The sequence below is a fragment of the Cucurbita pepo genome, chromosome 5 (genome assembly GCF_057944985.1).
Source record: "Cucurbita pepo subsp. pepo isolate OVF chromosome 5, ASM5794498v1, whole genome shotgun sequence".
In the NCBI taxonomy this organism is placed as follows: Eukaryota; Viridiplantae; Streptophyta; class Magnoliopsida; order Cucurbitales; family Cucurbitaceae; genus Cucurbita; species Cucurbita pepo.
The window spans coordinates 15,812,607-15,825,561 of record NC_141802.1 but is presented as its reverse complement, the minus strand read 5'-3'; the positions used below and the strand labels follow the sequence as shown (position 1 = coordinate 15,825,561).

At 36.3% G+C, this 12,955-nt stretch overlaps 2 protein-coding genes and 1 pseudogene across 2 annotated transcripts; all 3 read right to left on the bottom strand.

Moving 5' to 3' along the window:
• Positions 1–557: 557 nt before the first annotated feature.
• Positions 558–7,010, bottom strand: LOC111796164 (uncharacterized). Its single transcript, XM_087123875.1, has 3 exons — positions 6,599–7,010; positions 5,559–6,161; positions 558–1,613 (listed from the first exon to the last, which is right to left on the bottom strand). Exons 2-3 carry the CDS (start codon positions 6,144–6,146, stop codon positions 762–764), a joined length of 1,440 nt encoding a protein of 479 aa, XP_086980001.1. The 5' UTR covers positions 6,147–6,161; positions 6,599–7,010; the 3' UTR covers positions 558–761.
• Positions 7,011–8,614: 1,604 nt separating this feature from the next.
• Positions 8,615–9,491, bottom strand: LOC111785012 (red chlorophyll catabolite reductase, chloroplastic-like; annotated as a pseudogene).
• A 1,805-nt stretch (positions 9,492–11,296) lies between these two features.
• LOC111796166 (red chlorophyll catabolite reductase-like) lies at positions 11,297–12,826 on the bottom strand. The gene is made up of 2 exons (XM_023678889.2): positions 12,435–12,826; positions 11,297–11,991 (listed from the first exon to the last, which is right to left on the bottom strand). Exons 1-2 carry the CDS (start codon positions 12,771–12,773, stop codon positions 11,380–11,382), a joined length of 951 nt encoding a protein of 316 aa, XP_023534657.2. The 5' UTR covers positions 12,774–12,826; the 3' UTR covers positions 11,297–11,379.
• Positions 12,827–12,955: the final 129 nt, after the last annotated feature.

The window sequence follows — 12,955 nt, the reverse complement described above, 5'->3', positions numbered from 1 at the left end:
ACTTGATTAATAACAACTAAATATTGTGAGATCCCACAGGGAATGAAACATTTCTTACAAAGCCAGACATCGAATCGTGTGCTAGTGAGAACGCTGAGACCTCAAGGGCGTAGGGCGTGAATTATGAGATCCAACATCCGTTGGAGGGAGGAACCAAACATTCCTTATAAAGGTGTGAAAACCTCTCTCTAGCTGACACGTTTTAAAACAGTGAAGCTAACGGCCATACTAGAGGGAGGAACCAAACATTCCTTATAAAGGTGTGAAAACCTCTCTCTAGCTGACACGTTTTAAAACAGTGAAGCTAACGGTCATACTAGAGGGAGGAACCAAACATTCCTTATAAAGGTGTGAAAACCTCTCTCTAGCTGACACGTTTTAAAACAGTGAAGCTAACGACAATACGTAACGAACCAAAACAAACAATATCCGCTAGTGGTGGACTTAGACTATTATAAAAAGTGACGAGAGTTAAATTTATTTGGAAGATCGGTACATGTATCTCAAGTATGAGCGAATATTATCTATCATATGAATTTGAGAAGGGAAAGAGAAGATTGAAATTTAAAACCTAATATAATGATTATTAATCAAAAGGTATAATAAGTTCACTCATGGGTTGAAAATTCTGTGCCTATAATATGAACTAAGTTAAACATTATTGACTTGGTAAGGAAAACTATGGGGACACTGAAAGAATCAAACAACGACCTTTCTTTGTATGGTACATTGAGCGGGGTCGATCGAAAGAACAATTCGTGTCATTTCAACGGATTCCAGCCCTTAGGAAGCTTCCACTTTCTATGCCAATATATAGACACTCTTGACCACAAAGGGAACCCAAAATTGTAGTCGAGTGGTTCATCGACAAGTCCTCCGACCATCAATGGCAACCAAATGTACCTCGAGTCTCTAAGGTTGGCGGGATTCCATCGGTCTGCCATGAAAATAAACAAGCTGGGATATGAAGGTAGGGGAAGAACAAATGTGCTCTGAGAAAAGAATGTAGCTAGTCGAAACATCTTGTTTCCTCCTATACACGGGTTTTCCATTGTCTCCCATGGACCCATGATCGACTCTGCTGCGTGTGTCAATGCCTCATTTGGTGCCCATCCCGTGCACCCTGATGTGATCATGTAGTAAGTTCCCTGGTGTTTGAACAAAGCTGGCGCTTCCCGATGCTGGCCGATGAGAATCCTTCTTGCAACGTTGGTCACATCGAGATAATCTTCGGTGAGAGGTCCTATATGAAGTTCACTATTGTCTACAGATGAGTAAACGAGATAGGCTGTACCATCATCATCTTTGAAGATTGTCATATCTCTACTGTCAAACCCATGGGGTCTTTTGCTGTAAAGATAATCGAATGGGCCGGTCGGGTAATCACTGATGGCGATACCCACAGAAGCTTTCGTATAGTTCGCATCATCGACATGCATCCACATTACGTATTTTCCAGTCTTTGAATTATAGATTACTTTCGGCCTCTCGAGTACATTGGATTTGTGAAGATCATGGGTCTCATTTGTTTCTTCCGCTGTCAAAACAATGCCTTCGTTTTTCCAAGTCCACAAGTCTTTGGAGGAGTAGCAACCAACTCCTATAATGTCGACCTAATCATAAGAACATCAAAATGTTTTAGTCAAGTTTCGAAGGCTAATTTGTTGCGCACGTTGAGAATAAATGATTCTAGTGACAAAGAAGAGAGAAAATAGCAGTGAACCTTCATCACATGAACAAAAGTGGAAAATGTAGTAAAATTAAAGCTAAAACAGCACAGCACTACTCGATCTTAAAGCAAATAAAAAATTGATGGTTCTTTTTTAGCACAGCTCTAGGGGTTCTTTTTGAGCCATTTCCCTAAAAAAACACCTTCGACTGAAAATTTCTACAAAATCTTCACCTTAATCTTGAAAGAAGACCCGAAGGAACTACTCCATAGCATGTTCTGTTGAATGAAGATAGTAACAACCAATATTGATGACCACAAAAGTTGAATAGCTAAGCGTGAAGTTGATATACACCGAGTAGCTCGGGTTCCATCTCAAATTGTGGTCTCTAGAACTTGGGGGACACAGATTCAAGATGGAGTTAACCTAAAAGACTCTTCAACTTCAGTATAGGAGGTGGGAGGTGGACCCAAAGAAGCGTTTGGTTCGGACAAGTTACAATTTTTTTGGCTTTGTTTTTACGCCAAGAAAGAACTAAAAGCATACAAGATTCTATAACCCAATCAAAGGACTTTTCTTCGTTGTTAAAGATTTGATTGTTTCTTTCAAGGAAAAACGTCCGGGAAAGGCTTAACGATGTATAGTCATAGAACCTTCGTGTCTATTTTAAATGGACGTCCCTCTAGAATCATAAAGAGAAGGGTGTCTGAGTTCTTGAGCCTATAATCATCAAGCTAACCATATCCCTAATGGGAAGTGCCAACTTTAGCCTCAAATCTCGATAAACTCTGTTTAATATTTTTCTATCAACTGTAAATAAATTTTGATGCGCATATGCACTTCTTTAATACTCCTTTAATTTATTCTCTTCCCTCCCTAACAATTTTCCTTTTCTATTTTAATCCTCTTCCCGTACTACTATTATGCATATAAAGATAAATCATACCTAAAAGAGAAACGTCCAAAGTAGACCTCTTGATGACATTCGAGATTTTCAAAATCCAAAAAAAATCTATGGAAACTCCAACTCCTCAAGTGGCTCATCCATTAGACTGAAAGGAAACTCAGTTTTGCCAAACTCTTAAGTATCATGATTGAGTCAACTAGTTGCAAGAGAGTATTTGATTATGTATGCAGTTTAGACTACCAAAAAGATGCAAAATCCTTTCCTAGATAATGCAACACAAATAGAACTTGAGAAGCCAAACAAGCAACTGAAATCCCTTGAAAGATGATTGACACTATCACTCAACTCAAAGCTTACAATTTCATGAAGAGCCCTATTAAAGATAAACTCCCAATCGAAATGCAAGGGAAATGTCTTTCATTTATTACAATATTAAGATTTTTGATTCTACAAAAGCAAATTATATTGAAGAATTTTTCTTTTCATTCGTTCATTAACTAGTCACTAGTGTCCATTCTTAGCGTGCATAACTAAGAAAAATCAAGGGGAAACAACCTTAAACTTAGTCCCAAGCCAAAGCTGCAACTGAAACTTCAGCATGAGAAGAAAAGTACAGAAACAGAAAAATCATATTGATAAAATACAAGTGACAGAAACAGAAAATTCATAGATCCATGGGTTAACAAAACAGACCTAGAAGCCAATTTCAGGGGCTCACATGGGAATATGGACAAAGCTAATGCAGCCACATAAATATATTCAGGCTCTACAGTCCCATTTTTCACTTTAATCAAAAGAAGTAAACGCGAATCTCAGGAATATAAAAATATTAAAATTATGCAGCACCTAAGAACAGAACATAGCCTTTTTCATCAGGCACTAAGGTTTTCCAAGCTATTTTTGATATAGATGGACTAAGAGATTCTAAGGGACTGGACCTCCCCATTCATCATAAGATTTACAGTTGAAATAAACATTAGATGGGGACAGCAACTCAAGGTAAAACGGCTTAAAGGAGAAGACAAAAATTGAAACTGCTTCCAAAAAAATTGATACTGGAAGAAATAGTAGGCCTCATCGCTAGAATGCAAAAGGAAACAGGTGTTATCTTCTCCAAATATGCGTACTTTGAGACAAACATTGACGTGCCTTCAGAGAAATTTAATACTAGAGATCCTGATCTAGATTTGTTTCCTCAAGGTCTGGACTGTATGTCAACTTCGAGTGAGGACAGTGTTTGACTGGAGAGACCGTTTGAAGATAAAGAAAGTTATGTCCAGTTTCTAAACTTAGCAACTCAAAATGTCATCAGCAGACATAGAGCAGTTGGGGGATTGTTGGAATGCAGATGAGAAAGGAATAGTCCCTAAACGTTGGCAAAACCATTTCAGGATTAAAAAAAAAAAAATTTGAAATGAACACAAGAACTGCATTCTCGTGTATGTCATTTGTCTTCGGATAACAGAATTTGGTACTTAGAAAAGTTGGTAAATTGTTGTAGTAAATCTCCTTTTCATTACCCAACTGCTGTAAAGGCAACCCTGCCTGAGGATATTTGTAGGCTGATATGGGGACACAAAACAAGGGAATCTCTCAACCAAATTTTTTTGTAATGCACTTTCTCTCAAGCTTGCTGGTTCAAATTGTTCATAGTTTTCAATTTGCAGGGGTTTTTCTGTTCCCATGCCAAAAGCAATGTTCTTCGGATTCTTTTGGGTCCCTCTCTTTGCGCTTGGGCTCTCATTTGCTTTGGGTCAATGCAGAAAAGGTTTCGATTTCAGAACTTTGGTTGTAATGAAATCAGAGGATTTTTTAAGATAGACATTGTTCTTGGTTAGATCAATTTGAGTCAGCTCATCTAAAAGCCTCTATTTGGTGTTCTCTTTCCAACTCTTTGGTGGTTTTTCTGATTTAATCCTTTGTAACTGTGTTTATCTTCACACCATTAGGTGTTTGTATCCTTTGAGCATTAATCTCTTTTCATCTCTTCAATGATAAGTTTCATTTCTGGTTCAAAAAAAAAGAAAAAAAGTTGCATCTTTCCTGGTGTTTCTCTGACTCTAATCACCCACAGACGTCTTGTCCTCTAATGGCCATGGGCTTAGAAAGAGAGTTGGGAAGTTGGGTTAACGCCACGTTGGCCCTCTTTTCAGTCAATTTAGCTTTGAAAGGAATTAAACAATTTTGAAAGGGAAGGATTCATTTTCTAGTAAAAGTTCCCCTTTATTTATCCAAGTCGGTTGAAGATCTTGATTTTCTGGTAACTTCTTGATGTGTTGTATAAAGTCTATCAGCTGTATTTATGCTTTCCGAAAGCCAACGAGATTAGGGTATTCACCTTTCTTTAGACTCTTTGACTTCCACAAATCATTTATAGGGACTTATACGACGAGTAGGATCATCAACTGATTCTTCAACAAAACATTTAACCAAAAAAAAACCTATTTTATCTAAATTCCATCTTAACCTACTATCTCAAAATCAACATGCTCTCCATCAATTCCAAAAGACAGCAAAGTGCATTCACTTCCTCCGCATTGAAATTTCTTCTCACTGTCATCCTCCAAGATCTTAACGTAACCTCTCAAGCATTACATACCATCTCAAAAACTAATAAGATTCACAAGTTGGGTAGGACCTTATCAAGACTGGAGTATGGTAAAAGTGGTGAACTAGAAGGAATTCAACATATGACAATCACTCAAGCTGATATACATCGTATTAAGAACATAAAAGTCAGATAAAAGCACCATGGAGCAATAATTGACATTATAAGTTTCTATACTAAAGAAGAAAATACTATTAATAATGGATAAGAAAGAAAAAAGTCTGAGGCACTAATCAAACTGTGTTGTTTCCAAACAAATTCATATAGATGCACGCCAACAGTTTATGTGATCGGAATTTTTTTACCAGTGGAAGCATTAGACTAACATTACAGAAAATGAAGGTCCAGAAAGGCAGAGTATAGATGATTTTACCCGTGCAGCTCCCTTTTTATGAGCATGGTAGGTGGGGCCATCTTTATACTCTCCATACCAATAGTATGTTTCAGATATTTCATCGTATAAAACGCCACCTCCATGAGCTTGGATGGGATTCCCTTCAGTATCCAGCCAAACTCTCCCTGGATAATAGAACATACTATCGTTTCCTGTAATCGTTGGATCAACAGAAGTTTTACGATCAGGAAAGAATTTGTGCCTAAGTGGTGAATCTTCATCAAGAAATTCATCAATCAGTGTGGTTGTTCTCTTCGGTCTTCGCTTTGCTGCACGTGGTGATCTCTTACCCCTTGGTGGGGGAATTTGAATCTTCTCCTCTTCCACCTCTTCAAGTTCACGAAAGTACAGGCGATGACTTGTCCGAAGTTGGATATCCTGACCTATAAACGTATCCTTGCGGCTTATAGGAGAATATAATTGTAGCAGAAGAATACACCCCATTAGACTCCCTATTACCACAGATATCAAACGTATGCTCCCTGCATCGCAACGTAAAGTAGTTGATTTCCTGTATTTGTTCTTCATCTTCATTTCTTCCTTCTTATCTCCAGAATAATGCAGCATTTAAGAAAATGACACCTATGAAATTCAATAAATTCAATCAAAACATAAGTCACAGGCATTCTATTATTGTATAGAGGGGAAAATCTTACTTTCATCGTAGTTAATGTATAAATATGAAATCATGACAGAATATATACGGAGTAAACATCCATTTAAGGAAAGGGGGATAAACAAACGATGTAAAATGACGATGAAATCGATGAGTAAATCACAAACCCAAGCTTCTATTAGATGCCAAGATAAATCAAACTAGCAGAACCAGAAACAAAATCAAAAGCAATTGAACAATCATGAACCATTCAGAGACAAACATTCAAGAGGTTCAAAACCCTACACAACATGTACAAAGGTGATGATCCATAGCAGAAAGATCAACAAAATTGAAAACAAAAAAAGATAATTCCAGCAACTCGAGAGCCAAGAAAAACACCAAGCGGAGCAGAAAAACAAACCTGAAGACCCAGAAACAAAAAACGATGCAAAATTGAGAGACATAGAATTCCGATGAAGAGATCAAGCACGAAAACGGTTTCCCAGCAGGAATGGAACCCCAATCCGGCGATTGAAGAGGTTGAGGCGGTCGCAAAATGTGGTGGCATTCAGAATTTGTAGCGAATAATTGAGTAGCAGAAGAAGGAATCGAAGAGGGGGAAGAAGAATTTAGGTTGTTTGGAAGGTGGGTGGAGAGTGAGCTGTAGTAGCGACCAAAGATCCTGCGCGTGCTGCACTCATTTGTAAGAAGACTTCTGGACACGCCCAAATTCCATCGCTCTTCTTACGCCTACGACCTATACACAACCATTTCAACCCCTTATCCATCCACACTCTCTATATTTGGTAACCATCAACAAATAACTTACCCTCCATTCTCTATATTTTCAAAACCCACATTCCTCTTATTAAATGCTCCTTTTTTTTTTCTTTTGTATCAACTGGCTCCCCTACTCGATCACGAGTCGAGATCACTTTCATCCAGCTATCGTTTTATTCGTTCTTTATATTCTAATGGATAACTGAAAGTTTGAACCCCAAATTTACATTTGTTTGAGATGTTTAAAAAATTGGATCAACCCATCTCCAGTATAATTTTTAGTTGGGTTATCAACTTCTTTGAGTCAGAAATAAAAAGATATTTTAAGAATTAATATTTTATTTTTATTAAAAACAATAATTTGAATAAATAATTGAACCATCTGAATAATTTTGGTTGAATTCATTATTTAATTGAAAAAAAATTAGAAGTCTAACAAAATGTCCCTAAAATAAGAAAAAACTAATTTCATAAATTAGTTGCCATAAAATTGGATTTTAATTAAAATAATTAATAGTTGCCATAAAATTGGATTTTAATTAAAATAATTAATATTTTAGAGAATAGTTAATATTATGCACTTAATGTGTGCCACCGTAAATTCATGAACTGAATTTGTTATGGTATTTGTGTTTCGTTGGAAGTTACTGAATTTTGAGATTTTAATTTATTATCTTGCACTTTTATTGTATTTATTTATTATTTATTATTTATATTTTACTATTTTAGGATAAAAAATAATAATAACATTCCTTTTTAAAAAATTATCAAGGATTAAATTATAGAAAGCTGATAAATATTTTTATGTAAACATATATTATGCATAAATAATTACGGTTTTCTTTATATCTAATTTAATTTATTTATAATTTGTCAAATTCATTAAATTACTTAATTATATTAGTGCATATTAATTTTTTTTTAATTGTTTTCTTAATTTTCTTAAAATGAAGTTTTCAGACTTCTTAGAGTTAGTGAAGGAGAAAAATTAGAATCACATAAAATAATTATATAATAAAATATGGAAAATTTATCGTATTGAAATAATTTATTTTAAACATTGTCACGAACGTAAAAAGTTCATAAATTTATTTTCAAACATAATAATAGAATCATAAAAATGACATGTTAACAACAATGAAAAACATTGTTGACCTATCATTACATAAAAATTGCAACTTAAATACGAAAATCAAACTCAAATGACTTGATTCCATTTCTTAGCTGAAGCCGTCATATGTACATGGGGCATTGTCTTTATTTGAGAAAATGTTAAACATGGTTTAAGTATTTAAAAATATCGAATAAAAAAATATCGAATCAGGTCGAAGTTCGAAGTTGGTTCAATTACTTTGGTCACTATTCCTTTGGTTCAATTACTCAAGTTGGTTCAATTACTTTGGTCACTATTCCTTTGGTTCAATTACTCAAGTCTAGATACCATTTTAGGAACCTGAGGAACCTCAACAACTTGTAAGTTTGTTCTTGCAAGTTTGTTCCATGAAAAATCTTGTTGTGCTTTGAGTTTAAAATTTTGCCTATAGAAAGAGTCAATGATTTCCGGAGTGTATATTAAATACATAGTCTTAGAACCTTTTCATCCCCTTCAACATGATACATAAAAACATCGACCACTTACATAGTAGATACGAATCTATGAAACAAATAAGAGCTTAGAAACAAATAAATATATTTGGTCAAATATTCATTCATAAGAACCCAGCTAAAATCATAAATGAAATTAACTTATACATTTACAAGTAACAAGCAAAGCAAACTCATCCCTTTTGGATGGCTGCCATTACTCTATCTGCTATTTCCTGACCATACAATCTTGGCAAACTAGAACCCAAGTCTGTAGCAATGGTTTTCTTCTTAACCAACTCACCCCTTTTCTCAATATTACCTCTCTCCATCTCTCCGACCCCTCTCTCCTTGCAAGCACATTCATCCAGCCACACCCGAATCGCATCTCTTGCAACGGGACCGACATGGTTTGCTATAATCTCCTCCATGCGTTCGGGTCCTCCCGATTCCGTATCGACGCGGACAATTATGGAAGTTGGAGAAAATAAGGAGCGAGAGAAAAGAGAGGACATAACATATGGTCGTACTTCAGGGAGTTATTCTATTGCTTTACGGTATTTGTCTAATCCTGTATCTGCATAGAACAATTGAAGGTAGTCTGGATTGAGCACCAGATCCTTTCTGGGAGGTAGATCCAGAATGAGAATGAGGGAGGTTGGAGAGCTTTGAATGAATTCTATGACGAAGTTTGGAGCATCAGTTGATGGCCTCAAGTGGGCAGAAAGGCTTGCTATGTTTAATGATGCTCCTGTTGGTAGCTTGCTATGCAACCAACTTCCCAATATGAAATTAATCTAACACAAAAGTTAAGAAACATAGATTAAATAATAAACACAATCTCATTACCAATTTGTTAGTTTGAATTTGGATCTGCTGCCACAAATTTTTCACAATTATCTCATGCTCTTGATTGGTTAGAAACACTTACATTAGAGACTTGTTACCATATTGTGAAGGGTTTAGAATTCTTTGTAGAAGCAAAATGTGAGTATCTGCAAAAGCATATTTGAATCCTTAGAATTCTTTAGCGGTAATGGAAAGCAGCTTGTTGTACAACTTTATTATTGAAAAATTGGGTACTTTTTTTTCCATCTCCAACTTGACATACAGCCTAAAGGAGACACTGCCACACTACCAAAAGCCCAAATTTCCTTTCTCCAGACGTGTATACTTCCTATCACATTTAAAATTCAGACCTTTCAGATTACACTGTCAGTATAATTGCAATGGAATTAAAACATACAAAACCTACAGAGTCTCTCTTTCTTCGACACATTTAACAAATCTCTCAACATAGAAAACATTAGAAAATAAGAAAAGCTTGACAATAAATAGAACTCTCAAATCGAAGGAACATCAATACGTTACACCAAACTCTGGCGCAAAGGAAAATATATCAATCCCCTAAACTAAATTCTGCCATTATTATTCTTCTCCCCAACCATCTTACTTAATATCCCACAAAACTCTCTTTCCTTTTCAACTAAATTATATCAAATCCCCACTTAAAAGTTTAAGGTTTTCAACATTATTATGATTATCCACTTTAATCATTCATTTCTTATCAATCTCTCACTTTCAATCATTTTCCTTCCACCCCTCTCCACCGCTCGAAGCAACTCCCAATTGCTTAATCACTCAGTTATGGTAATTTAGAATGTGTTCTAGATATTAAAAACATATTGTTGTGTCCTTGTTTATCAATCTGTCTCGTGTCTATATCTATGCTTCTCATCCAAATAGCCAATAGTATAATGAGCTAATGGTCCTGATTTCTCCTTCATTTCTTACCGCAATCCACACATACCCTCTTAACACTGAAGTGAAAGGTATTCTACAACAATGAACTCCTCCATTTAAATGATCCTTAACTCTATTTTACATAACTACATTTAAAGGTATTCTTTAGTTATATAAAAGAATCAAATTCAAGAGTAATGCATCAAAATCAAAAGCCCCTGTCTACGTCTATCAACAACCACAGAGTAACATGCATTAAAACAACAGAATAAAAAAAAAAAATGATTAAAATATAAAATCTTTTATAAGGGAGACATACCATGCGTCGGTCAAGAAATAAAATAGGAAGGTCACATCTTATTTCCACCGGTAATCCTATTTCAGAGCCTTCTTCGACACGATTACGCAACCTAGGTCAACGTATGTATTCTTCTTCCCCTCCGCCGGACCGAGAAGCCAGCTCCTCTGCAGTCCAGTTCATTCTGGTTGTGCGATTGCACAGCCGGCCAATCCCAATCCTCCGCGTTCCGGTCATGATCTTCGCCGCCGCCTCTACCGCCGTTGTTGTGGTCGTTGTCGATCACTTAAAAAATGGCTTGAGTTTGAAACCGTCCGTAGAAAGGAAGGAAAAACCCAAATCTCCATTCAAAGAAAATGGATCTAAAATGGATTTAGGGCTAGGGAAAATTAGAGAGAAAGAATTGAAAGGGGAGGAGAGAGTGGGAAACCCGAAAATAAATGAGAGGGAAGAGAGGGGGGTTGAAGAAAGTATGCATTTTTTAAGTGGGTCATTTTCCTCTTTCCTTTTATGGAATTGTTTTTAAAATGTTATTCCAAAATGGTATGGAAAGACATATTTCTTGCCGTCTGTAAAGAATCTTCTTATTATTCTAAATACTTAGTCTTATAATCTTTTCATCCCTCCAACATGATACATAAAAACAACTTACTTAGTAGATACAAATCTATGAAACAAATAAGACCTTAGATATATTTATCATAAGAACCAAGCTAAAATCATAAATGAAATTAACTTCATTAAGGATCTAAATAATACATTATACATTTACAACCAACAAGCAAAGCAAAACCATTTCATGCTTCAAAGATTCGTTGGATGGCTGCCACTACTCTATCTGCTATTTCCTGGCCAAACAATCTTGGCAAACTAGAACCCAAGTCTATATCAATGGTTTTCTTCTTAACCAACTCATCCCTCTTCTCAATATTACCTCTTTCCATCTCTCCAACCCCTCTCTCCTTGCAAGCACATTTATCCAGCCACACCCGAATCACATCTCTTGCAACCGGACCGACATGGTTTGCTATAATCTCCTCCATGCGTTCGGGTCCTCCCGATTCCGTATCGACACGGACAATTATGGAAGTTGGGGAAACTAAGGAGCGGAAGAAAAGAGAGGACATGGCATATGGTCGTACTTCAGGGAGTTCTTCGATTGCTTTACGGTATTTGTCTAATCCTGTATCTTCATAGAACAATTGAAGGTAGTCTGGATTGAGCACCAGATCCTTTCTGGGAGGTAGATCCAGAATGAGAATGAGGGAGGTTGGAGAGCTTTGAATGAATTCTATGAGGAAGTTTGGAGCATCAGTTGATGGCCTCAAGTAGGCAGAAAGGCTTGCTATGTTTAATGATGCTCCTGTTGGTAGCTGGCTATGCAACCAACTTCCCAATATGAAATTAATCTAACACAAAAGTTAAGAAACATAGATTAAATAACGAACACAATCTCATTACCAATTTGTTAGTTTGAATTTGGTTCTGCTGCTACAAAATTTTCACAATTATCTCATACTCTTGATTTGTTAGAAACACTTACATTAGAATTTTAGTTCAAATGCTTAACAAAACAATTACATATCGCTAGAGATTTTGATTAATGTAATAACTCAATAATCCGTGGTATCTAACATGCTAAGCGTTGGAGATATGATAAATTTGGATTCAAAAAGTATTTAACAGATGCATAAACAATCAATTTTATATCTAATCGATCCGTAGACTATGAAAGAAATTTAAAATTTAAATCCTCAATTCCGGAACGCTAAAATTGGAAGCAGATCAGAGTACACTCGAAACAGTTCGATTATCTAAATTTCTTAAGAGACAGAGACATAGAGACACATACAGAAGAGTCCGGCGAGCCAGATCTGATGAGAAGAGCGCCTTGCGAAGTCCCGTTCTGATTCTGGAAGTATTCAACATCAGGAGGAAGAGTGCAAGGAAGAAGATGATCTTCGAGTCGAGATTCAGCAGCGCCGACGAGATCAGTCATCAGAGCTCTGTGAGAAGCCGACAGATGCGGAAACTCCTTCAGCTTCGACGACGATCCCGGCCGGATCGGCACATTCTCCGCCATGTTCGACGCTGCGTTCCTTATCACTAATTCTCTGAAACGGGATTCCACCGGCGGCGGAAGACTGAAAGCTTTTGCAGATGGATAAACCATCAACGCCATGTTTGGCATCTTATTTTCATCCCTGTGTCGAAGATGGGATAGCTCGGATTGGATTAGGGATAACGAAAATATCTGCTCAGTTAGGTTTCTTCGGGCCCCACAACTCCGTTTAGTTTAAAATTTTGTTCATTGCGTCTAGAAAAAAAAAATTCCAAAAAAATGAATAATTAAAAATATAATATAATCAAATA